Source organism: Mytilus californianus, unplaced genomic scaffold (assembly GCF_021869535.1).
Source record: "Mytilus californianus isolate M0D057914Y unplaced genomic scaffold, xbMytCali1.0.p SCAF_4, whole genome shotgun sequence".
Taxonomy (NCBI): Eukaryota; Metazoa; Mollusca; class Bivalvia; order Mytilida; family Mytilidae; genus Mytilus; species Mytilus californianus.
The window spans coordinates 95,389,347-95,416,485 of NW_026262690.1; the positions used below are offsets into that span (position 1 = coordinate 95,389,347).

The following is a 27,139-nucleotide window of genomic DNA, read 5'->3' on the forward strand; positions in this document are numbered from 1 at the left end:
TTTTTTATAAAAACAATTTTTACTAATATCTTTTTCCATTTTACAACAAAATATCACAAAGCTTGTTCTAGATAACCATATCTTAACATATTTAACATATACATAATATTCAAACAATACTCATTCATCCAAAATTAACACATTACATTTATATGTAACTGTTTACAGATTACATAAACATAAACATATAAAGGAAAGGAGATGTTGTAAGGAAGTCAATTATCAACCAAAACCTAGGATATCGACTGGTCACTGTGCAGCCTTCAACAATGTGCAAATATCCATATAAGTTAAACCAAATTTGAGGAGGTTCGGGATATCAAAAACTTTTTAAACCTTCCACATGATATGTCCTAGTCTGATGTAAGGAACCTATTTAATGGCTGTTAATTGTTGTATCATGGTTTTTTTTGGTTTTATTATTTTGAAAATAGGATGAAGATGGCAGGTCTTTGAAAGAATCTGTTAATTTATTTACAACATTTAAAGACTCTGGAGCATTAAGAGCTTGTTAAACAGTATAGACACCTGTCTATTGGTGACCTCTAGATGTCTTTCAGTTTATTGTGTTGTCTCATTGTCATATACCAGTACTCTATATCTCCTTTTACTTATATCAGAGTTTTTTTATTAAGTGTTATATTCACTGGAATTCTAGTTCAGTAAATAAAATTTAATTAATACATGTACATCTAACATAGCATTTTTAAAATTGTTTCACATTTTGTCATCTCAGTTCCTTTTATGATAGGGTATACAGATTAGAGAATAATAGACGTAAAGGGCTAAAAAATAAAGAATAGAGAAAAATGGGCAAAAAAAGTACAGAATAGAGAATAATGGGGTGTTAAGATATAAAGAATAGAGAATAACGCAAATTTATAATCAATAACGAAAAAAAAGCCTGAAAAATTAAAGAATACAGAAATGAAGGACCCCCATCCACACCCTCTTTTATAGCTTACAATATGGTATGGGTTTTACTCATTATTATAAGGCATTACTCTGACCTGTAGTTGTTCACAACCTAGTTCTTTGGTCATTAGTCGGTTGTTGTCTCATTTGCAGTCATACCACATCTCCATATTTTTATAATAATCATATAAATAAATTGCACATATATATATACATTGTTGAGACAATTTTTTTCAGGAACTTTCATGAAAAGGAGGGGTCAGGTACCCACCTCCCACAACCATAATAATGATTATTGATAACAGACCTATGCTTGATATCAGAGGATGAAAATTTATAAACTTTAAATTGTAATACTACATGTAGGTGCAATATGAAATTAATATTAACCATAATAAAAAATTATGAAATGAAACCAAAATATAGGTGAAAAAATATTGTGAGATCAAAAACAAGACCCTAACCAAAAAATCCAATAAACTACATAAAACTTGGCAAAATGTGAACACTGATGATATGTTACACTTATTTCACAATCATCTCATGTCAGCCAATTTATTGCAAGTAGTCAATTCTAATTTATTTTCATTTTTTTTATTTCAAGAAATGCCAGGTGTTAAAACCGGTGTTTGTCAGGGCTGTTCAAGATTTAAATGCATGAGAGGTATTTAAATTTATAAATTGTGAAATGTTGCATTTTTTAATTTGGTAAAAATTATAAGTAAAATGAAAATTATAAATTATGGGTGGTTGGGGTCTAAAAAAAAGTGCCTCCCAGATAAATCCTGCTGCTTCACCAGTTCAACTGTGTTTTCAACATCTTACAATTTATAGTTACCTCTTAAACTTGAACTGATCCATTGCAAGAAAATTGTTTGTTACAAGGATAATTCATGCTATTAATAATTTATAATAACATTGTATGGTTGTTACAGTATTGAAATTACAGTTTAAAGATAAAATGCAACAAATCCAAATTAAGCACATCAATAAAAATGTAGGCACATAAAAATGGTGATATGTTCAATCCTCACTATATAAGATATATCATAATTTTATTATTCCTGATGGCCATAGCTCAAGGTATCATAACCTTTTATTCTGTGTCAATATAAATTTAAAAGGTAAATTTTACTGTATTTCTCTTTCAATATTTTTCATTTTGATAAATTGTTACTAATCACATTTTTTTGTAAATTTTATGCACAATGTTTTAACCATTACAAATAATGAAATTTAAAATAAATAATAATAATAATAAAAGTATAGGAAATTGTTCATCAATTCCATTATTTCAGAATTATATAAAGCACTTAAAATATATTTATGTTAACATGGCTAACATGGAAACATGAAACACAAATAAATTTTGGTAAAATTCTGTGAGACAATTTAGACTGACATAAATAATGTAATGTTACTATATATTGATAAAAATAATAAACCTGTCTAATAAAACACAACTGGGACTAAACACTTTTTTATAATATTAAAAAAAATTGAATGAATATATTGTAATATACTAATCAATCAGTTTTGAAACTCAAAAGTTCAGCCGACCAATTTCAAAAATGAACTATGCATTCTCTAAAATTCTCCATAGGCATTTTATTCAAACAAAAACCTAAAGAAAATGAGTGTTCCCATGATACAATACATTTCCTGAATAGATCCATTATAACATGGAAAACATATCTCCAAATTTCTCTTGGTTTAGTGTTAAGACAGTAATACTTTCTATAATTAATACTTAATGTAAAATTATTTTTCTTGACAAATATCATTAACAATGACATATGGGACTTCCAACTAAGGGGTGTTCCAGAATTAAATGCAGGAGGGGAGGGGGTCATCAGGGAAGCACTTTTTGAGACCCCAACCACCAATAACTATTTTCATTTTACTTATAATTTTAAGGAAAATACAGCAACTCATATCTTATTAATTTGATTGCCTCCTACACCTCCCCCTCCCCCAACCCGATAATTTTGGAACAGCCTTAATCTTATCACAATAACAATAATTATATATAACATGTATAAACAATATAACAAGCAATAATTATAATGGTCCTAAACGAAGAGCCCTGCTTACACAACCCTACATTTTTTATATTGAACTAACAAGTATGGAATTAAGACAAATAAAATATAAGTTTCCATTAATTGACAAACAGCCTTGTTTGAATCGGAAAAAAAAACAGCATTGAAATTTGTATATAATTTTGTTGACCTTTTGTGTACAAATGAAGAAATGTACTTTAACATCAAGGTAAATTTTAACAGCTTTGACATGTTTGAGACAATTAGTTCCTATTTTTTCTTAATCTACTGGTTTCAGTGATATCTGTAAGATCAATTTATCATCAACGAGATAGGGAGAATTTGATTGTGCAAGCTCTCCCACACCGACTTTCTTATCCATTTCTGTATCAGCTGTATACCTTGTTTTGGAGAAACTTTTCCTCCCATAAACAGAGTGAATAATCTCATCTTTCCCCACTATAGACAATAAATACTCAATTGGTCGGGGTTGGTCTAAGATCAGATTTGAATACAAAATACATCGGAAGTCATCTGCATTTGAACTAAAGCCTTTTGGAAAGACTTTCAATTCCCAATCCCAAACTTGAACAGGAAGTGATGAAGCTCTGGTTGAAAATCTTTCACTGATCTCATTAAACCTCTGGCATGATGGGTAATGGATGACAAATCGTTTTTCCCATCGTAAATCTGTGTAATTTCTTAGTAGACAAGCAGGCGATGTAAAACATTTTTCATGTGCTCTTCCTGTCAACGTTAAAGCATGATATTTATAAGCCAGTAAAAATGGCTTCTGAAATAGTTCTGGATGCTTTTGCACTATTTCTGCTCTTTCAATCTCACACAACTGTTGAGGAGCCATCATTGGAAATCTTATATATTTCACAATTTCCTGTAAGTTGGTTTCAAGGTTATCGAGACGAGCTTGATGCTGTGATGATATCAGCCATTTTACAGCAGCTTTCCATAGTTCGTATTCATCTTTTACAATCAGATCTGAACTTCGTAAAAATTCCACCAACTGATCTCGGTCAAGAGTTATCCATTCTTGCTCCCACTCAACAGACCCAATCACTTCATCCATTTTCTCTGCAAGGACATTCACACATGAAGTAATAAGTTGCTTATGATAACATTTTGTACCGTACTGGAACCACTGGTGGAACACATCTTTCAGTTGTAGCTTTGGGATGATAAAAGAGCATGCAAAGTTTGTACAGACCTGTCGTAGACTAGTAACATTGTATTTATCTGCTAGAATGAGGACAGGTAATGTATTGTCCATGTTAAGTTTGATATGGCAACTGTAAAGAAACTTTAGAAATCGTGGAAACACTTCAACACATTCGTTTTCTTCTACCAGTTCTACTTCCTGTGAAAAAAAATGTGGGTTAATTTAAAATAAGCTAGATGGCCTAAATAAGAATTAAAAGGTTCTTCATATAAACAAAAATAAATCGCTAGAACAGTATGCACATTTTGTCACTTGTTTAAATCAATAAACAATAGTATTGAATATTGTGTGCTGTCTGCACAAACATAATTATTAATAACATACTAGAATTATTTTATATCATTCCATCTTTAACTTAGAGCATAAGACAAAGAAGGAATCTCTCATTGATTTTCCTTAACATTTGATACAGTCAATTGTTATATGCACTGTCGAAATTAGCTAAGTTCATGCAATTCTAGATATCAAAATAATACACACTCCCTTCAAATTTGCTCTATAAATTATAAATGAACGTGTATGTCTTTTTACATCACTCTGTGAGAATAAATATCATTTGTCCATTTGTAAGTGTAGAAACACAGCTAATTTGAAAGGGTTTATCAACAACTCAGTTTACTTCAAGAAATCCAATCAAGTATTATATTCACAAAAATACCTTTTTCTCACTGTTACTCCAGTCTTCACTAAGCATCCTTTCAAACACATCACTACACTGGACCAGTATAAATTTATGTGCATAAAATTTATTGCCTCCAACTGTAAGGATAATATCACTCAGTGCTTCATTGTTGAAAAATTTGGTCTGTTTCGTCAGAACTTGCCGCTCATTTCCATAACAGTCAATACCTTCTGGACTGGACAAACTTAGCGTGGAGGGAGATGAAGTCAGGGAGACATTTAGTAATGATTGAGTGGGGCTGTCACCATGGTCTGCTTGTGGTTGAACGGGTTGTAAAGACAGCTGTTGTATATTAGGGGGAGAAGCCATTCTACCTGAAACATAAAAAGCAGATAAGTTACACGAGTATTGAGATTAATGATAAAATTGGCTGAATTACTTTCCATTCAGAATATACACTTTGAAATGATACTCACTAATAATACTGTACCTGGACTGGTATGTTTTTTTCATATTCCCTGATACACACAACCAGGCTGAACCTTAAAACTACTTTCAAATTTAAGGATGTTTAATTTTAACTATAACTTAACAAAATAAAATTCTCCACTGGGTGCAGCTTGATGAAACCTGAAAAGTTGGGGCAAGTATGGACACTACATTCAAGCTTAATTCAGCCATGAATTTGGATTGTGATTAAATATTTGACACAGCATAGGTTTCTGACACAGAATAAATGTGGTCAAAGAAATGAAAAATTTGAAATTGAACTTTTACCTATTATGTTCCAATATCCAAAATTTAAAATACACAGTTAGATTCATCATATCCAAGTACATCAAGAATTTTATTTATTTATTTAAGAAATGACTAATATTTTTCTGTCTATGAAGTAATAACATAAAAAATGTGGTACACACTGAATAACCTGCATAGCAGTTTATTCAAAGGGGCATTAGCTATCAAATTCATGTTCACCAATTTGACTCAAATTCTCGTATATAATTTATAACCTACTAAAGCGTATATCCAACTTTCAAAAAGTCTAAAATGAACAATTAACAAGGCATGGACTCGATAATTTTATCCGTATTTCGTGTGTATTTTAGTCTAGACGCCATCTAATTAACCATCCAAGTGACCTCCGAAGACTGCTGAAGGTCATATAACCCGATATAAACATAAATATAGATATAACTAGACAGCAAACGCGTGCAATTGGATTTTTCTAGGTCTGTTTGATCTCATATTATAGGTTAAACAAATATGTCAATCATTGTTTTTACACGTATAAGAATGAGTTTTTGTGGATCGAATCAGTCAACCAAATGATTTACTCTTGTTTCACTTTCAAAGTTGACATTCTTTAACTTTTAATTGCTGAACACGCCTAGTTTATGCGTAACCCATCTCTAGCTAAGGAGTTTAATCAAGGTTCACATGAATACAGATTCAATGAGGTCGAATTATTCACTTGCAAGTGAATAATTCATCAGCAATATTTCTTAGCTCATTTTCACAAAACTGAACCAAACTGGTTACTAAAAGCGAATTATTATTTCACTATTTCACTTTGATTAATTATTGAACAAAAAAAAAATCATATCTTAATTTTTTTTTATATCTCATAGCTAATGAATGCCCCTTTAAAAGTGTGCACCACATTTTTTAGGTTATTTCAAATAGACAGAAAAAATATTACAGTCATTCCTTATAATTTAATTCTAAATTCCAATTTTCAAGTTGATGATGTAACAGTCACAAGACAGGTTATCTCAATGAGCTGATAGACAAAAAACTATCAGCCAATCAAAGACGTGTTACATCCAAAATTAAATTATTTATCAATGGACAATATTAGCTAAGTTTTTAAAGGGGTTCCCTCCATAAAAAAAAAATAATATAAATATATAGCAATCTGAAAACTGATTTATACAGAATAACAAACAAACCTACAAGGAAGTTTTTCAAAAAATGTACAAAAAAAATGAAAAAAACAGTTTCCAATATATCTTTTATAATTAATACAATGTCTTTAAAATATCTATGAAACTTACCTTTAATTATTTTTCAAAATATCTATAAATGAACAGTAAATTTCAAACTATATTTATACAGCATTTTTTTTCTCTAAAATTAGAATTTTATGCTACGTCTAATTTTAAACTATGAATCATATTATTTCTATCAATTTTGCAATACAGCTCTGAATTTAGATTGTGATAAAATATTTGACATAGCATAGGTTGCTGACACAGAAAGAATGTGGTCTAAGAACTTAAAATTTTGAAATTGGACATTTACCTATTATGGTCCAATATCCAAAATCTAAATACACGGTTAGATTCAGCATATCAAAGAACCCTACATATTCAATTTTTGTTGAAATCAAACAAAGTTGAATTTGGGACCCCGATTTGGACCAACTTGAAAACTGGGCCCAGAATCAAAAATCTAAACATATATTTAGATTCAGCATAATAGAGAACCCCTTGTATTCATTTTTTATTAAAATCAAACAAAGTTTCACCCTTTAGACCTTAATGTGAACCAATTTAAAAAACGAGCCAAAAATCAAAAATCTTAATACATGGTTAGATTCAGCATATTAAAGAAACCCAGGAATTCAAGATTTTACATTAAATCCCATTGAAATTGGTCAAGTAATAAGCAATTTATACAAAGTGTTAGAAAATTATCGTTTTTGGTCCCTTTTTCCAAAACAACAAGGGCCATACACCTCAATATCAGTCCCAACTTTCCTTTTTTGGTATGGAACCTTACGGTACAATTTCATAGAGATCCATAGACTTATATTCAAATAATTGTCTGGAACCAGAAAATCTTAGTTTTTTTGCCCCTAATTTCTATACGATTTTAGCCATAACCCCCAAAATCAGTCCCAACCTTCCTTTTGAAGTATTGAACCTTGTGCCAAGTTGTAGTACAATTTCATAGAGATCCATACACTTATACACAAATTATTGTCCTGAAACAAGAAAAATGCTTGTTTCTGGACCCATTTTTCCCCCTTATTCCTAAACAGTTAGGACAATAACCCCAAATCATTCCCAACCTTCATTTTGTGGAATGGAACCTTGAGGTACAATTTCAAAGAGATCCATACACTTATACTCAAGTTATTGTCTGGGAATCAAATGCCTTGGATGACGACCGTCATAACAATATACGACTGCAAAAATATTGCTGTCGTATAATGACTGAAAAAGAGAAAATAGAGATCTGATGCCTTCAAAATAACATCAAATGTGTCACAAGAGAAATGGTAAACAAATTTTCTAGGAAGTTCAACAAATGAATATAAAATGCTCCGCTGGGCACAGCTTGATACGACCGCAGAGGTCGAACCCTGAACAGTTGGGGCAAGTATGGACACAACATTCAAGCTTGATACAGCTCTGAATTTGGATTGCGATTAAATATTTGACACAGCATAGGTTTCTGACACAGAATGAATGTGGTCTAAGAACTTAAAATTTTTTAATTTACCTATTATGGTCCAATATCCAAAATCTAAATACATACATGGTTAGATTCAGCATATCAAAGAACCCCAAGAATTCAATTTTTGTTAAAATCAAACTACCGGTAAGTTTAATTTTGGACCCTTTGGACCTTAATGTAGACCAATTTGAAAACGGGACCAAAAATTAAGAATCTAAATACACGGTTAAATTCAGCATATCAAAGAACCCCAATATTTCAATTTTTGATGAAATCAAACCATATCATTATAATTTGCTTTTATATATAAATAAAAAATAAACAACTTAAAATACAAAATTTAAAAGAAAAAAAAAAGGAAAAAAAAAATCCCCCCCCAATTTGTTCAACCCCCTTATGATTCATCACCCCAAAACTCAATCCCAGCCTTCCCTTTGTGGTATGGTACCTTGCATTACAATTTCAGAGAGATCCATAACCACTTGAACACAAGTTATTGTCTGGAAACTGTAAAAATGCTTGTTTTTTGGCCCCTTTTTGGCCCCTTTTTGGCCCCAAATTCCTAAACATTTAGGGCAATTACCCCCAAACTCAAACCCAGCTTTCCCTTCGTGATATGGAACCTTGTAGTACAATTTCATAAAGATCCATACACTTACACACAAGTTATTGTCATGAAACTAGAAAAAGGCTTGTTTTTTGCCCCTTTTTGGCCCCTAGTTCCTAAAATTTTGAGGCAATTACCCCCAAACTCAATCCCAGCCTTTTCTTTGTGGTATGGTACCTTGCAGTACAATTTCAGAGAGATCCATACACTTGAACACAAGTTATTTTCTGGAAACTAGAAAAATGCTTATTTTTGGCCCCTTATTCCGAAACGTTTTGGGCAATTACCCCCAAACTCAATTCCAGCTTTCCCTTTGTGATATGGAACCTTGTAGTACAATTTCAGAAAGATCCATACACTTACACACAAGTTATTGTCATGAAACTAGAAAAATGCTTGTTTTTTGCCCCTTTTTTGGCCCCTAATTCCTAAAATTTTGAGGCAATTACCACCGAAATCAATCCCAGCATTCCCTTTGTGATATGGAATCTTGTGGTACAATGTCAGAGAGATCCATACACTAACACACAAGTCATTGTCTGGAAGTTACAAAAATGCTCATTTTTGGCCCCTTTTTGGCCCCTAATTCCTTAACTGTTGGTACCATAACCTCCAAAATCCATCCCAACCTTCCTTTTGTGGTATTGAACTAATGGTAAAATTTCACAGAGATCCATTCGCTTAAACTAAAGTTATTGCGCGAAAACCAATGTGTCTTCGGTCGACGACGACGACGTCATCATGGTCATACCAATATACGATTTTTTGCGGTTTTTATAAAAAGGAGAGGCATTAGTTAAACAAACCCCTTTACCACATTCACTTTTGGACAAATCTGCCAAATGGAATATAATAAGTTGTTTTGGATATAAGACCCCTCAAAATATAGTTCTTTTTAACCTTAAATTTTCTTGGCTACCCTTACACAAAAGTCATTTCATAATCATGATAATGAACACTTTTAATAAGAACCATTGAAGAAACCATAGCTGTTAACAAACAAAAACCTGGTTTTATGAAAATGAAATAAGGGTTCATCAAATTTGGGGATATAAAGTAGGGCAATAGGCTATTTCTCGAATCATGTCTTTCACCGGAAATAATCTTCAATGACGCACTCTCTTATGACGTCATTTACCAGATAGAAGGCGCGCCTGTATCCCTGCACCTATTAAAGTTTGAAGCATCTTCAGGATCGTCGTTCTGCAGGGTAGTATAGATAATAATTTATGTTCCGTAGGTATGTAATCTCAATTTTCTGTACGAATGAAGTGAGTATGACCAACTAATTAGATTTTAATTTCCCAAATATTTCGTGCAGTATAGCATCAAAATTTTTCACCGATTGGATCAACATGTGTTGAAAGTGACGATGCTTCAGATATGGATTTTTCTAAGCTACAAACTTTTACTAGTACAAAATTAAAGGAAACTGAAATTTTTAAATTAAAACTCATTTCTGTTGGAGAGGTGTGTTCACAACTAAAACACCTTATTATTAATAAATCCGAAGGGTTTAGATGGAATTGGTCCAAAACTTTTAAAACTAAGTGCAGAGATAATATCGCCATCACTAACTTTTCTAATATACAAAAGTATAACGTCGAATCGTTTTCCGCATAAATTTAAACTTGCAAGAGTAATCATGTTGATCGTATATGCAAGATTATCTCATCTAAAATATCACTTTTGTTTAAAATTAAAGTATATTTGCCTATACACACAAGACAACTATTTTATAATGCATATATTCTACCATATATAGACTATTGTAGTTCAGTTTGGGGAAATTTATTACAAAAAGATTCAGATAGAATCATAAAACTTCAAAAAAGAGTAGCAAGAATTATACTTGAATGCGATATTTCTGTTCTATCTAATTTTATGTTTTCATCTTTAAAATGGCTATCTTTTACAAAAAGAATAAAATACCAACAATCAATTCTAATGTATAAAATTGTAAATGGACTAACACCTGATTACTTAACAATGCTAAATATTAATGATGTGCAACACCACAACTTAAGATCTGTCTCTAATAATGATCTATTTGTTCCAAGACCAAACACAATTTTTTATAAAAAAATCTTTTCATTATTCTGCAACAAAGGTATGGAATAATTTACCACTGGCATATGACTACAAGTTGTCTATCAGTGTTGTAAATGTAAAGATATTGATAAAATTAAATCTTTGACTATTTGTTGTTCAGAAAAAAAATCAACCTCAACACTAACATGATTACTGAACCATTTGGTGTCGTATACAGGTCAGATATATAGCCTGTTATATATAGTGTATGTGAAATACAAGCTTGGCTATATATTTGACCTGTTACTGTATCCCGCAATGGTGGTAAGTCGTGCACTTAGGGCCATTTTTTATTTTATTTTTCTGTAGACTTAGTTTTGTTTTTTTATTACTGTGTATTGTCAAGCTTGGTTACTCATAATTGTTTCTCAGCCACTGAATGTACGATGTTGTTCAATACTGGAGCAGCTGACCCGGTTTGTTTACATTCACATTCTAATGGCTTCAAAACCATGTGACACATTGAATCGTTATATCCAATCAAATTGCTCTACTGTCAATAAGGTGATTTTTTATTACAAGGCAATTATATTATTTGTTTGTATGATATTGCTTTGAAATGGTTTGCAATAAATTGGGGGTTTATTCAATAGGAAACCTCATTATTAGCCATGAAATTTGACATCAATGGAATTTTATATGAATATTTACTTATGGTCAGAATATCGATCTCTTTATATTGAACCAAGGATTTGTATACAAATCCTTGATTGAACCAAATTTTTTTTTTATGAAAAATATATGTTTATTGTTTTTTATTAACCTACTCTATATACTCCTGAACAAAAATATGGCATGATTATCGTTTGTTTCCCAAAGTTTTTCTTTCAATTTGGATGGGGTTTTTTTCGCGGGAAAATCGCGTAAGACGTAAGGTGCTTGCCATTTTGAAATTCTTAAAAATACGATTTGCTTGGCCTGTTTGGTCTGCCATTAAGATTAATGACGCTCAATGGAATGTAAACAAAGCAATGGAGGCCGGAAGAGGGGTTTTCTTTAGTTCTGAAATGTTTTTAGGCATTCGGAAGTCAGGTTTGAAATGGCCATTAGAAAATCTGCATTTTTGTACAATACTTAAGAATAATAATGAAAACATATCTTTAGAAATATCATTTTATTTAGAAGTGTAGAAAAAATGTATTCTGCACTAATTTTATACGCTGGTATTAGCGTAGTGACGTCAATGCGGAGTTTTTCCGTATGATAAGTACAATAACAAAATCCGATTGAACCAACATAATGACCGATTATAGACTACGGTAGGATATAATACATTATAATGGACCATGATGGAAGAATTTTATTCTGGAATATTATTTTCACTAGAACAAGAAATTACAGTTACAGTATTTTTTATTTACGGAATTTTATTAAAACGTTTCCAGAGGAACTCTTGCTAGAGGGACCAAGTAGTCTCAGACTCAGTCTCAGGTCAGATGGATAACATGGTGTTTATAAAATGATTTTTTTAATCTAGAATGTAAACATAAATTCATTTTCAAGCATTTCATTGTACCTAAGTAAATTGCTGTCTCTAAATTGTGTGACAATCTCCAGAACTTATATTAATTTCATTGTTATTTTACTGCAAATTTCTTTTGTCCGAATTTACCGGAAGTGCCGCATTTATCTCCCTTTGTAGTACTTGTAAAACAGATTTAAAGTCAGTTTATGTAAGTGTTTACCTTTATCACATCCCAAATTGATTAAATAACGATATATTTAGCATTCTTTTACCTATCTGAAACAATTCTTACAGAGAACAAACTACAAAAACTTCACAATTCCTGATTTGAAGGGAAAAAGATCAAGGGTTTGTCTAAATACCATATAAAAGGTCCATAGATTTACCAAAAAACAAACCAAAACACCAAAATCATCAATAATCATTTAACATCCTTACTTGTGAAAACATTTTTTTTATTCACGTTTTTCGTAAATCACTATATTCAGCTTCTTCAACATTATGTTCGTATCTTTGGTAATCGATCTTATTTTTTATTCCCCCGCAGTCATCAGAGGGAGCATAGACCTTATCGCTATTTGGAAATCTGTGCCTCTTGAACTATTGATGTCATACAACAATCACTTTTCCATTGTGGCGTCAGATATTTTCTATTGTGACGTCAAAATTTTACGGGGACCTTTTAGTCCTTAAGTGATTATGACGTCTTGAAAGGCTAGCTATTTTAATTTTTTTCTGGGACTCCTTCCTACGACGTTGTAGGAAGGCATCACAGACAAAAAATAAAATAGCCTTTCAAGACGTCATAATTATTTGGACTAGGGAACCTTTGTCCTGTCCAGTTTTGGCCGACAAATAGTGATAAGGTGTATTAAGTGTTCCCCTTGTCTGTCCGTCCCAAAATTGGTTTCAATTCTCTAACTTTTAATGATTTGCCTCAACCTAATGTTATGAAACTTATACACAATGCTTATTACCACAAAATACAGATCAAGTTCGAATTTGGTTGTCATAGCTTTTACCGTTCTTGAGTTATGCCCCATTATAACGTTATATGCAAGCGGATGCATGACATCTGTGTCCATGCATTTATTCAAACTTATAAATGATTTTAATGTAAACATTCTAATTTTACAACAAATTTATTTATGTTTCTAGAAAATGGCAAGCTTTGGACTGAGGGTTGTATGCCAACAATGCAGATGTGGTCAGCTTAACAGAATAAAAGGAAGCAGACATTTATCTTCCATAACTTACAGCCACAGGTAATAATTATACTCTGTACAAGGAACTTTTCTGTACTTCAGTCTCAGTGATGTATATCAGTTAGGGGTCCTACTTGTACAAGTAATCTTTATTTACTTGAAGAAGTAAATAATAATATACTTATATAAGTAAATTATAATGTTTGAATAATGTCCCCTTAATTTTCTTAAAAATTTACTTGTATAAGTAATTTTTTTTTACAATCCCGAAAAATTCTCAAGTTTTGAGATGTAAAAACATGCCTTTTTTCAGGTTAGCTCATAAGTTTTGATTAGAGTTCAATGTTTCATCTCATTAATTAAACAAAGAAACTAATTGTGCAAAGATCTTAAGTACTTGCACCAAGGCATTCAAAAATTGCCCCTTGGGGGCTTGTAAATGAGCAGTGTTCTGAAGATAACAGACAAATGAGATTTTCATTGTCCATGAAATTACACTTAAATGATTAGTAAAGACATCTGCAAAGGACAGACAATTAAAAACTTCTATTAGAGCAAAGAAGTCCTAAGAAATTCAAGAAAAGAAGATAGGATGACTTTTTTACTTGTATAAGTAAAAAAATCTGAATTTCTAAAGGACATAATTAAGCCAATTTTTTTTTTACCTATACAAGTAAATAAAATACACTTGTATAAGTATCCTACAAATTTACTTATATAAGTATATTAATATTTACTTCTTCAAGTAAATAAAAATTACTTGTACAAGTAGTACACCTGACTGTATATACTGTGGATTCATTAATATAAACAAGTCAGAATCTTCAAAGACTTGAGCAAGTCATATTATGATTTTTACAAAGAAGTAATAGCATTTTTAGACTTGATCAAGTCAGAATGTGCCAGACTTATTCAATTAGGATTTTTTTCAGAGGATGTATGCTAAATTTTCAGTATTTTATGATTGATTATGTTGATAATGAACCAACTCATTAATTAATCATCTTGCTGCTGAAAGGACACATATCTCCATATTCTTTATTCATGCAAGCACCTGTTCATAACTGTATCTCTTTTCAATAAAATATCAAAGATTATACAGTGTAATATTTTTTTCACTGGGTCTGCGATTTTACGTCATTAGGATGTGAAGTCATATATCGAATGATGTCATTCTTTGGCATGTAACGTTGCAGACAACCAGGTACTGTATTTTCTGGCACAAGAAAAGTAACAATATCTAATCAGTGGCAGCAAGAGGGTTAACCAGGAAAAGTTGAATGATGTTTTACCAAATCAAAATCTATCTTAACATGTTAATTTTCAAGTAAATCTATCAATTATACTTAACATTTTTCACAATTTATCACAAATAAATACTTACATAAAATGGCTAATTTCACATGACTCCTTTCTTTTAGGGTCTCATTCATACTTTTGTTGATAAAAAAGTATTTCTGGAAGGCATTTTTAACATTGTCATGTAGATGCTCAACTTTTAATATTGGTGCAAGTCCCAAAAAGTTAGGCATTTTAGGTTATTTTTTACTGATAGAAATTTTGTTTAGAGGAAAAACGACATGATATCTTACCTAACTTGGAGAAGTCAGTTTTTGTTAAAAAGTAATGGGAGGTAACTCTTGACACCAAATATTATTTATGTCAGAGCTCTGACTGATTAAGAATCGTTGGATACCAATTTTTTGTGGATTTTGTGGATATGCATGAACCACGAATTTAAATTACAAATTTTCTAGGAGATTGTATGAAGACTTTTGCAAAACCTTGAAATCAAATATCCATGAAAATGCAAGTTTATTTAATGCTTGAAAATCAGTACCCACGAAAATAACTTATGACACAAGGTAAGTATCTTGAAAACCATAGAAATGATTCAGCTCTAAACCTAGATTTTGCAACTACATCCAGGGAGAGATGACATTCCTGCACTCAAGACAGTTTAACTTTCAAATTTTTAAATGTGTATATAACATGCAAGCATTTTTATTACAAGTATCTGAAATTTTACAACAAAATTATTTGCAACATCTTCAAGCATGGTCATTTTTCTTCATATTACCACAATGGCATGACCAGAGAACAGCATTAACATTGACAAAATTAAACTAACATAGATGAGCTCCTCAGTTTGATTATCAAAAATAAATAAATGTTCAAAAAGAAAACAACCAAATATCTGTAAAAAAGTAAACAGATAATTTTTAAAGTCACATATTCATCTTGGAATATTCCAGGGAATTATTAGTTTAGCCCTCCTTGCTTGTGTTGACAGATCTATTGAATTCATTTTAGTAAGTTCATTCGTTTATTTTTTCAGACTGGTGCAGAAAAAGAAACAAAACCAAAGTCAAGGAGTCAGCCCATGGAATCAACCTTTAGTTATAAATACACCAGAATTAAATTGGAGTTATCTTTGTGACACAAATAATTTGGAACAAATAAAGGATAATATAGAAAAAAGGAAAGGAATAGGTGACATAGAAAAATTGGTATGATATTTCCATTATTTGATGTACATGAATATACAGACTATTTTTTATCATCAGAATTCTAAGTTTACCCCTAAACTCGTATCGTACAAGTGTTACAATAGGAATTGTTTTTTTGTAATGGGTCATTTTAATTTTACTTTTGAATAAATTTATTTGAAAATTTGCTGGGAATTAAAATCAATATTGCTCATGTATAAAATCAGTCTACTCCAGGGACTTTTCCTCTATTTACCCTATTTCTGCCTCAACTTTTTTTTGGTTTCAGAACATAAATTTGTTCTTCATGAAATTAAAATAGAAATGACAAATTGTAAACAGTAGACATAGCTTGTAAATATTGATTGCAACATAACTTTCAAGTTATTACAAAAACAGCAGACATTGTCGCCCAAAGGTCAAAAAAAGTAATTTCAGTAAAGTCAGGCAAAAATTTATCTTTCATGAAATTTCTGTTTTAGTATCTGAACACATTTCTGACAGAAATTATAAACATATCATCAAAGCTTCTTCATTTAAGTCTAGCCTAATGTCTTACATTTTGCCTGCCACTTTCACACTTTTCACCTTTTCAGTAAAATTGTAACTAATGTGAAGAGAATGTTAAGATGCATGTATGGGAGAAATTCTCAGAATGTATGATGTAGACTAAGAGGTTATTAAAGAATTAATGAGACATGTTAATGATTGAGTAAATGAATTTTATTATTTGGATGTATTACAGCAAGACACTTGGAAACAGCTTCAAGATGAAACTGCAGTAAGTATTTTGTACTTCATCTTGTCATAAAAGTAAATGCTGAGGTTAACTATTTTAAAAATATTTTGTTTACATGATGATTATGATATATACTATTTTCACTGATATTTTTTATAACTATCTAATATTAAAATAGTACTTTATTTTGAAAATTATTAAATAACAAAATTTAAACAACATAAAATGTCTTATTAGAACCCCACTGAAAGAGTGGGCTACATTGCCTTCACCTTGTCCATCCTTTCATCTTTTTTTTCCTCTAGCAAATATTTTTGTCACACTATTTTCAGGTACTTTTGAACGATATGACTTCATATAAGATTAGCATCATGAAAGCGTTAAGTTTTAACTTGTAACTGTTTCTTTGATCCGCCAAACACCTACTTCCTGTTCGCAGATACTTTGAATGTTTGATATGTTAAATGAATTCAAACTTACAATTTTTTGTCACATATTTCTAAAGTACTATTGAACAGAATAGAATTACTCAGCAGCCTAAAAGGGATGAGGTGTAATTTGTGAGCGTTTTAGGGGAATTGTCAGACACCTACTTACTGTTTTTTGATACTTTGAATTACAAGTAGGGGAATGCTTAGCATGACAGATCATGACGTATAAACCTTTGAATTTTTTATTTGCTACTCAAAATGAATATTTTCCAGGACAGTAGAAAACAAGAGCTTACCAATGATCTGAACAAGTTAGCAGCAGATATACCAAATACAAGTTCAAATTTTTCAGTAAGTATCATGAAATAAATTATTATTGTACTACTCTAGATATTAAATATATATGTTAAGGGGCCAGGTGAAGCCCACCTCTGGGTGTGGGATTTTCTCACTGTGTTAAAGACCCATTGGTGGTCTTTGGCTGTTTTCTGCTCTTTGATCAGGTTGTTGTCCCTTTGACACATTTCCCATTTCCATTCTCTATTCTATTTATACCCTGCAAAATGTTTATTTGCTTGTGCCAAGGTTGTTACTTTATCAGTGGTTGTGTTGTCTTTTGTCCTATCTTGAAGTTCATAGTTGTCAAAGTGTATTTTTAGTCTCCTAACCAACTCTCATTTGAAATCCTCATTCCACAAAGGGTCATATATTTTAAATATTATAGTAAAATCTTTATATCTGTAAATTTAGAAATGTATCATTGACCTATTCAATTCTATTTTCAACCCATAAGCCTTCCAATATTTTTTTTCACAAATTTGAAATCTCCTGTACCAGCTTCTAGATTCTACATCATATCTCCATTTCAAACATTTTCCACAGAAGGGACATCTCTTACTTTAAAGGTTTCAAAAGTTGGCATCTACAGCTAGAAACAACCCAACCTTTTCTCATAAAAAATCTGATATGCCCAACTTATGTTTTGATAAACTAGCTTTTATTTTTTTCAGCCAGTTGGTGATGAATCAGAAGCAAAGCTTTTAGAAACACATGGTGAAAAGAAAGGTAAGTTAGATTAAAGTTACTGAAAATGTCAACTTTTTCAAGTTTTTTTCTTTGTTTGAAAACAGGCTCAAATGTCTAGTGGTAGCATACTTACCTTGTGTTTTGGAAAGAACTTATTAGGTCAAATGAAAGACTTAGAATTAGTATTACTTCCTCTCTGTCTAGCACACAGCATTATGTGTAAAAAGCTAAGGTTGGCTTGCCCAGTGCAATGAGTCTAGGTACTGTGACATTTATTTCTGCAGACTCACTGATCATGCTCAGATGTCAATTAAGTAAAGCAGGATATATTTGTTTGACATTAGCATGTACTTGTGTAAAATATGAATGTTATTTCGATGCATATTAAGTGTCAATCAACCAATCTTTATTTGAATAGAAAAGAATTTTTTTTTTTTTAATTTCCAGTTGTCAAATTTCATTCTGATACAGTATGTTTATGTCAGTACGATGTACATGTCTCAATGATTTTAAACACCAGATCAGTGTAATTAGTAATTTGAAGAAAGAAAAAAGAATGCAAACTTGAATAGCACAGTCAATGAATATTTTTTTATGGACATTTAATTTAGATGTAATTTATAGTAGTAAATATGAATATTAACTTTCCATCACCCATGTGGGCAATTTATCTCAAAATCACAAAGTCATCTGTTTCACTTATATTATATTTTCGTCCTGAGCATGCATGAAATATTTGCCATTGGGTAGTAAGCAACTAAAAATCAATCATTAGATTAGATTTTATTTTATTTTTTTATCCAAATTACAAAATCATGATGATGTTTTATGATTGGAATAAATTTTGGTTTGCTTATGGCTTGACAAAAAATTACAGGTTGTACTAAAAAAATAGTTATGCATAACATATTGTCAAGTTGTCTTTTGAAATACCCACATGCATCTGTTTAGGAATTATACCAAGACTTGTTGCCAATCTTAGATGCTGGTTATGTCTACCAAAAATTAAAAATATACAACATTTGAACATCTATACTCAATAATATGCTATTTCATATGAAGATTAGTTAGATTTTACCCCAAAAAATAGTTATCCCTATTATTCTCATAAATATATATAACACCAGGATGAAAATTAAAGTAATGTTAAAGAAAATCTTGAATGTTGGAGATTAATAATCGGACTTGAATCGGACAAGTCCGATTATTAAATAGTAAAAAACTATACAGTGATTCTGAGTTATACCAGGAAAAGTTATCAAAGTCTTGTAAAACTTTTGCAGTCACTTCGTGATTGTTTATTGATTACATGATAAGATTCCTTAAACTTAACTTTTCATATGATCATTTCAGAATTTTCATTCAAACAAAAGTCTTGTGTTCAAGTTGGGAGCAATTTAGGGTTACTCAGGACAGAGTGAGTAAATTTTAAAATTTTGTTTGATTTTTAATTTGACTTATTACTTAGTAGATTTAGTATTATATGGTATGGCAAGATATGAAAATATAGCTTTGAAAAATAAGATGGATTCTATTTAAGAAAACATTATCTTTGAGTTACTACTTATTTTTTGTAATACATTCATATAATGATGGTTTATAGAAATTAGTACACAGAACATCTAAGTATAGTTGATTATGTCTGAAGTTAATGCAGTTTAATAACTTTTGCTATGATTGACATAAGGATTCTATAAAGAATATTTTGTATCAGTATAATACTTCAATCATTCTTCCATTTATGCCTTACCAATCTTTATTCTTTTGATCATCACATATTATACAAATAGTTATGTTGTCTTATTTTCAGATATGTATCCTTAACTACAGGAACTAGCACTTATTATTTTGTTGGAGATTTAGCACAACTAGAGGAAGCATTAGTCCAGTATACATTACAGCATCTAATATCAAAGGGCTTTAATGTGGTCACTGTGCCTGATATTGTACATCCTGCAGTAATTGTAAGTTTTAAAATGATACCGATTTGTGTGTGCACAGGATAGCATTCATCTGCTATGCCAAAGGTCAAAATTTTGGAAATGCTAATACACAAACATTTTTAAAACTTCAGAATCTAAAGGTCCTAGGTATAATTAACAAAAGTTCCCAAAGGAAGTTGCAAACTAAGTTAGTGTTTTGCGACTAATTTCACTAAAAATTGAAAAAATTACTTGTAAGTCATGAACATTTCAGTTTAACTGATGAACAATTTTTGTCTCGCCTTGACGGAGTCAAAAAGCGAGACATAGGTATGCTGTTTCCGGCGGCGGCGACAAAAACGACGGCTGCAGCGTCAACAATGTATTAGTTTGTGATTAGGTCTAGTTCATGGTGAACCACTAGTGGTAGGTCAATGATATTTGGTATGCAGTTGTATTAGCATTGGCACATCTCATTACCATGGAGATTATTTGGCCCGCCCCCTCAGTCAAGGTCTATTGACTTTGAAACTTTTCATAGTTAACATGTATTAGTTTGTGATTAGGTCAATTTATGGGGAACCACTAGTGGTAGGTCAATGATATTTGGTATGCAGTTGTATAAGCATTGGCATATCTCATTTCCATGGAGATTATTTGGCTCCGCCCCCTTAGTCATGGTCTACAGACTTTGAAAATTTTGCTAAGTTAACATGTATTAGTTTGTGATTAGGTCAGTTCAAGGGGAACCATTAGTGGTAGGCCAATGTTAATTGGTGTTCAGTTGTATAAGCATTAGCACATCTCATTTCCATGGAGAATTTTTGGCCCCGCCCCCTCAGTCATGGTCTATTTACTTTGAAACTTTTGCTTAGTTTACATGTATTAGTTTGTGATTAGATCAGTTTAAGATGAACTGCTAATGTTAAGTCAATGATATTTGGTATGCAAATTTTTTGGCATTTGCAAGTATCGTTTACATGGAGATTATATAGCCCCACCCCTGATCATGGTTCATTGACTTTGAAACTTTTACATAGTTTACAAGTTAATGTTTGTGTTTAGGTTTGTTTAAAGGGAACGACTTATAATAAGTCAATGGTATTTGGTATGCAGTTGTATTAGCATAGGCACATCTCATTCCATGGAGATTGTTTAGCCATGTACCTTCAGTCATGGTTCATCGACTTTGAATATTTGCATAACTTACATGTTAAAGTATTTATCAAAATTACAAAAAGGCGAGACATATCTCTGTGATAACAGTTTATTGTAGTAAGAGTTATGAAAAGAGCCCCTCTATCATTTAGATTATACATTAAATGAACCATTTGTACTAAGCAGATGGTCCCGTCAAGAAGTTACAGCCCCTATATGTAGTACCAGTCCATTGTTAGTAATACAAAAATATGATACCTATTCTTTACACATATCATGATATTTAACTCGAATAACCTTCATTATGTATAATCAAGATCAAAGGTTTTGAAATCCAAACATGTAGAATGTCCGTCTGCATGATAATTTAGATCTAAAACATGCAGCAGTATTCACATACATTCCTGTCAGTTTAGTTGTCATAGAGACAGGTAAGAAAACCCAACAACGATGCAATGTTGCCAGATGCATTGACATCAATGAACACAGCTGTAATATGCTGTGTATGATGTATGTTGGCTATGTATAACGTATACATAACTGCCATTGCTTAGTTAGAAATAACAACTTTGTTATTTTTTTATCCTTATACCACAAAATTACTGATAAGCTGATTGTCAGAAATGAATGATAGGTTGTCTACCAGCATACAGTATTTTTCAAAAGTTACCTAATTTGATGCCCTGGATAGAGTCAGGATTGTTTCAGGATTTTATTTTTCCATTCTAAGATAAAGATCACATGTATACTAGAATAAATTACAATAACAAATAAAAGTCTTAGATCTTTTCAGATACAATATACATCAAAATCTGATTGTTAGAAAATGTACTAAAATGATTTATATGAGCACATATTTCAAGTTTTAGTGCATTACTATTGGTGTGATATTTTTGACAGGAAGGTTGTGGTTTTAAAACAACAGGGGAGAAAACTCAAGTCTACAAACTAAATGACCAGGATGTTTGTTTAGCTGGGACTGGTGAAATGCCTTTAGCAGGTAATCTATTTAAAACAGAACACAGCAAAATAAGAATTAAAAAAAAAGAAAAATTGTAGAGGATTAATTTTGAATTGGAATAACTTCACTGCAAGAAGTTGGTTGTATTATATACATAAAAAAAAATTTGAACTATTTTACAGCAAAATGACTGGAGTATGTAGGTAAAGGTAATGTCTTTGGTTTGCTTGCTTGCTAGCTAAACCGTGAAGTCATTATTAGGTTAGGTATACTACCCTCCTTTAAGAGTAGACTAGTCCGACAGATGACCAATCTATCTGTCTTTAGGAATAGACTACTCCAAAAGGAGGGTAGTATAGTTGACCTTACAATAATTTCACAGTTCAGCTAACAAGCAAGCTTGCCAAAGATATTACCTTTACCTACACACTCAAGTAATTTTGCTGTAAACATATGTTTTGCCTGTAAGGTCAGTATGGAAGATCTGTTTGTTTTTGTAAAACATTCAGATGTGGTTTTACTTATTATGTTGGTCATTATCTGGTTCATAAAAAAGATTAAAAATAATATTGTAAATCTCTTCTTTTCAGGATATTTTATTAATGAAACAATGAGTTACAATGAATTGCCCAAAAAGTAAGTAGCAACTAATTTATATGAATCTAAATCATAAGTCAGAGCATTAATCCTGGAATAAGCAAGTTATAAATACATCCTAACATGTTTGAAGTACACAGCATTAAAAACTATAAAGCTCAGTTAAAGCTCACTTCTGGAATAGGGAAGGGAAATAATGTCATTTAAATTGTGACTGATTTTTTCAACCTTTTCTAAAATAAATTGGAATAGAATTTTTGTAATGTATTCAATATTAGTAACTTTTACTATATTTTTGGTTGAACAACATATATGTATGCAGAGGATTTACCAAGCCTCATTGTATTTATAAGAACCTTATTTATTAGTTTCATTGTAATGCTAAATTTATACAAAATTTCAAAATCTGAAGTTAAGTACCTAATATGAAGCAATTTTTTTCTCCAATTGGGAGCTTGAAAAGTAAATGCAATAAAAAAACTTCAAAAAAGTTAGAATTTATGTATGCCTTTTTAATGCATGTTTATTTTTCTATAGAATATGTACTGTGAGTCGATGTTTTCGGGCTGAAACATCAAATGTTGAAATAGAGAGGGGAATCTATAGAGTTCATCAGTTCACAAAGGTATCATAAATATAAAAACTTATTGCTATAAATTAAAATATATCTGTAGACAGAAAAATATTACAAATGTTGCTTGCCAAAGAAATTTAATTATGATAAAGAACTTTATTAGTTCTCGTGGAGAATTTGCATGCAACTGTCAAGATACAGAACACGCGTTGTTCCTTTGAAAATGTGTTTCCACTATTTCTGAGATTATGTCTTATTTTTATATATTCCATGCCTTATTCCAATGTGCTTTCTATCTTTTGTTTAAATGTCTATTCTGATTGATTGATTGATGGCTGTTTAATATTCAAGAGCAAATATTACATTTTCAGGTCTAAGATATGTTGTATGAATATACCTTGTTTTATATACATATATAAGAGAGACATGCATAGTCGGACTGAGTTGGAATTTTAAGGTTATAGCTCACAAGGCAACAGTCTGTTGGAAGACATATTACCCTACTCAGACATGTTATTCTGACTCTAACTAGTTGTTGCACTTACTTTAAATACTGTGTGCTAAAAAGAGAAACAGCAAATCAAATTTAAAATTATTTCTGATGCTCATTTTGTTGTCCTTGTAAATTATTAAATGTTTTTTGTTAACATAGCCTTTTTTATGCCCCCGCCGCTAGGCATCAAGGGCATTAAGTGTTACCCATGTCTGTCCCGTCTGTCTGTCTGTCTGTCCATCCATCCCGAACATCCCCAAGAATTGGTTTCCATTCTCTAAACATATACACAATGCTTATAAAAACAAAACACAGATCAAGTTCGAAATTGGGTGGCGTCACTTTTACCGTTAATGAGTTATGCCCTTTATAAATGGAAAAATTGCTAAATCTGTCATTTCCGTTCTCTAACTTTAATTTGCCTCAACCAAATCTTATGAAACTTATACACAATGCTTATAATCACAAAACAGTCTTAACTACATGAATCCTGCATCTGTATGTGGAAGTTGCCTCATGCATATTTACAAGCGGGGTCATCTGTGGCCCATAGACACATTCTCCATTTATTTTTAATACAGGTAGAAATGTTTGGTGTAACTAGTGCCTCTCCTGAAGAGAGTAAAAAACTCATGGAAGAATTTATGTCCATACAGAAAGAATTGTTTACTGGTCTTGGGCTTCACTACAGGTACTTATCATTTTGTTCCATGATTTGTTCATATCATCTAATAAATGCTGATCTCAGTTTGATATTTATCTGTAACTGCTACATAGAAATTGAATGATCATAACAGAAGTAATCAGTTATATACTGTGGATTTATTATTATTAGTGGGAAACTAATTTTCATGATTTCAAGAGTAAAGATGAGCAAGTAATGTAGATTGTCAACTCAATGCAATTTCCTACAAGCTTGTAAACAGCATTTGTGAAAACAACAAAAGTGACAATTATTCATGAATCCACAAAAATTGGTATCCAAAAAAAAGGAATTCCCAGTTACTGGTGAAGTCTTCCTCCAATCACTAACAAGATATATTTGATCGATATCATATGATATGTAAGAGTAAATTTATTATTATTATTTAAGGGTTTTGGAAATGCCAACACAAGAATTGGGAGCACCAGCACACAGAAAAATTGACATGGAAGCATGGATGCCATGTAAAGAATTCTGGGGAGAGGTATATATGAATTTTCTGTATAAGTACCCATTGATCCTATCATTTATAATTCTACTAGGCTTTATTTATGGTGGTTTTGCTCTTGTATGGATATAAATGTACTATTAAAAGATACCTGTCCCCATTTTTAAATTTGCTGAATCTTTTTCTTTGCAAATCAGATAAAGATGACACAAGTATATAGCCATTCCTCAGTAAATCAGCTATTTCTAGCGCAAAAAACTTTGAAACTGAAAATATAGCAATATCTATTAGTTTCCCACTACAGAGATGGATTAATCATTTATGCTATCATTGTTGTCCACTCATGTGTAAGTTCATGGCATGAAACAGTAACCTGTTGTTGGATTTGTAGATTACTATATAGAAAACTGAAAGTCAGCAGTCGATAATATGTTGTTTTCTTTCTTACAGATTTCTAGTACATCTGACTGCACTGACTTCCAAAGTCGACGTCTCTCCATAATGTATACCGATGAACGGGACAAGATTTGGCATACTTATTCTGTAAGTGAATTTTAATAAAAGATCTTTACTTACCTTTTCATGAAAAACAAAGTATTTTTGTTTATCTTAAAAGTATGTCTATTAAATCTTCTGTTATTTTGTTATGAAATAAAAAAAATTTTCACAATGAATGTGCAGTTAGGGGAGCATCAGTTGGCATTACCATCTTTTTACTTGTTATAAACTGGTTTGCTTCTCTTGCATTGCTTACTGTCATCAAAACACAGTCATCCAATTAACTTCGGGACCATTATTGGAAAGGCATGCACGATATAAGAACATTTTCTAGAATTTTTCTGATGCTTGATTTAAAGTCTATGATTCCTTAAAAACAAACATTTTTCTGTTCTTTGGCTGACAAGCGTACTTATTGCCTTTGATAAAAAATATTCAAAAGAGAAATAGTTAATTCCAGTTAAGACTGTTTGATTTGATTTTGGCTTTTGAAGCATTTCAGGTCAACTGAAACATGAGAAATGATGTCTTTTAATTATTTTTAAAGGTGAACGGAACTGCCTGTGCTGTACCAAGATTAATCATGAATATTCTGGAAACAAATCAAACCGCTGTAAGTGTATTTATTTTTATTTTTATTACAGTTATGCTTTTGTAATAAGCATGATATTATCTTTTGTAAATATCAATAAATAACAGAAATCACGTTTACTGCATCATTTTCATTTAGGATCATTAGAATACTTTCAGTATACTCCGTTTTTCACAAAAACAAAGACTTTTGTTTAAATTATCTTTAATTTTACCGATTTTATCATTGTGTTTTTTTTTTAAATATATTTCTTCAATTAAATGAAGCTGTATTTCTCTATTAAATTATGATTTACACACACATTGTTTAGGTATGATATAATAGATTTAACAACCTTCATTATACATGTTTTCTCCAAATGAAGATTTTACCATTAGTTCTGTACAGTTTGATAGTTCAGGAAATATATAGTAATTGTTATGGTGTGATTCAACATCTTGAACTTTCAAACAGAACACACAAAAAATATATAGGTTAAATTACATTATGTAATAACTGTAATTAGGTCAAAAGTACTATTTATGAGGCAGTATAAAATCCATAACAGCCTAATCTTACTATATAATTTGTTTTATAGGATGGAGACGTTCTCATTCCAACTGTATTACAGCCTTACATGGATGCAAAAGAAAAACTGACAAAAATTGACAAAAGAATAAAATATGTACCAGCTAATAAGTTACACAGGATGATACAAAAATAGCAATATAAAAACATGTATTTTAGTTATTTTGTATATCTAAGATTTTACTAGCCCCAGGCATAGATGGATTTTTCAGAATAGGCAAAACTTTTTGGAAGTATTAAGTTTTTCAATGCTTTTCGATTTTCCAATTGATATGGCTTTCCGTATGTTGTGATT

General features: G+C 31.1%; 3 protein-coding genes across 4 annotated transcripts in view; 1 reads left to right on the top strand and 2 right to left on the bottom strand.

The window, feature by feature from the left end:
* Positions 1–12,604, bottom strand: LOC127698879 (BTB/POZ domain-containing protein 17-like). The gene is made up of 3 exons (XM_052202594.1): positions 12,493–12,604; positions 4,850–5,187; positions 1–4,329 (listed from the first exon to the last, which is right to left on the bottom strand). The coding sequence occupies exons 2-3, from the start codon at positions 5,180–5,182 to the stop codon at positions 3,238–3,240; spliced, it is 1,425 nt and encodes a 474-aa protein (XP_052058554.1). The 5' UTR covers positions 5,183–5,187; positions 12,493–12,604; the 3' UTR covers positions 1–3,237.
* The window catches only part of LOC127698851 (apoptosis-resistant E3 ubiquitin protein ligase 1-like), a 232,153-nt gene that overhangs the window by 113,004 nt on the left and 92,010 nt on the right, over positions 1–27,139 (bottom strand). The gene's annotated exons all lie outside the window — the stretch shown is intronic.
* On the top strand, positions 12,571–26,995 carry LOC127698885 (serine--tRNA ligase, mitochondrial-like). Of its 2 annotated transcripts, none has more exons than XM_052202604.1 (16): positions 12,571–12,649; positions 13,600–13,706; positions 15,985–16,156; positions 16,881–16,916; positions 17,579–17,656; positions 18,316–18,370; positions 19,685–19,748; positions 20,142–20,295; positions 22,312–22,411; positions 22,963–23,008; positions 23,507–23,594; positions 24,618–24,727; positions 25,130–25,223; positions 25,638–25,730; positions 26,233–26,298; positions 26,855–26,995. In XM_052202604.1, the coding sequence occupies exons 2-16, from the start codon at positions 13,603–13,605 to the stop codon at positions 26,978–26,980; spliced, it is 1,386 nt and encodes a 461-aa protein (XP_052058564.1). In that variant the 5' UTR covers positions 12,571–12,649; positions 13,600–13,602; the 3' UTR covers positions 26,981–26,995. The 2 variants fall into 2 exon arrangements, with proteins under 2 accessions (XP_052058564.1, XP_052058565.1); XM_052202605.1 differs by lacking the exon at positions 12,571–12,649 and adding an exon at positions 12,924–12,944.

What these genes read in the sequence shown, in the direction of transcription:
- LOC127698879 (XM_052202594.1), bottom strand. Translation starts at nt 5,182, where the DNA reads ATGGCTTCTCCCCCTAATATACAACAGCTGTCTTTACAACCCGTTCAA. An exon ending in GGAGTAACAGTGAGAAAAAG is followed by an intron (nt 4,330 to 4,849) that starts GTATTTTTGTGA and finishes TTTTTTTCACAG; the next exon opens with GAAGTAGAACTGGTAGAAGA.
- LOC127698885 (XM_052202604.1), top strand. Translation starts at nt 13,603, where the DNA reads ATGGCAAGCTTTGGACTGAGGGTTGTATGCCAACAATGCAGATGTGGT. An exon ending in TACAATGAATTGCCCAAAAA is followed by an intron (nt 23,009 to 23,506) that starts GTAAGTAGCAAC and finishes ATTTTTCTATAG; the next exon opens with AATATGTACTGTGAGTCGAT. An exon ending in GAGTTCATCAGTTCACAAAG is followed by an intron (nt 23,595 to 24,617) that starts GTATCATAAATA and finishes TTTTTAATACAG; the next exon opens with GTAGAAATGTTTGGTGTAAC.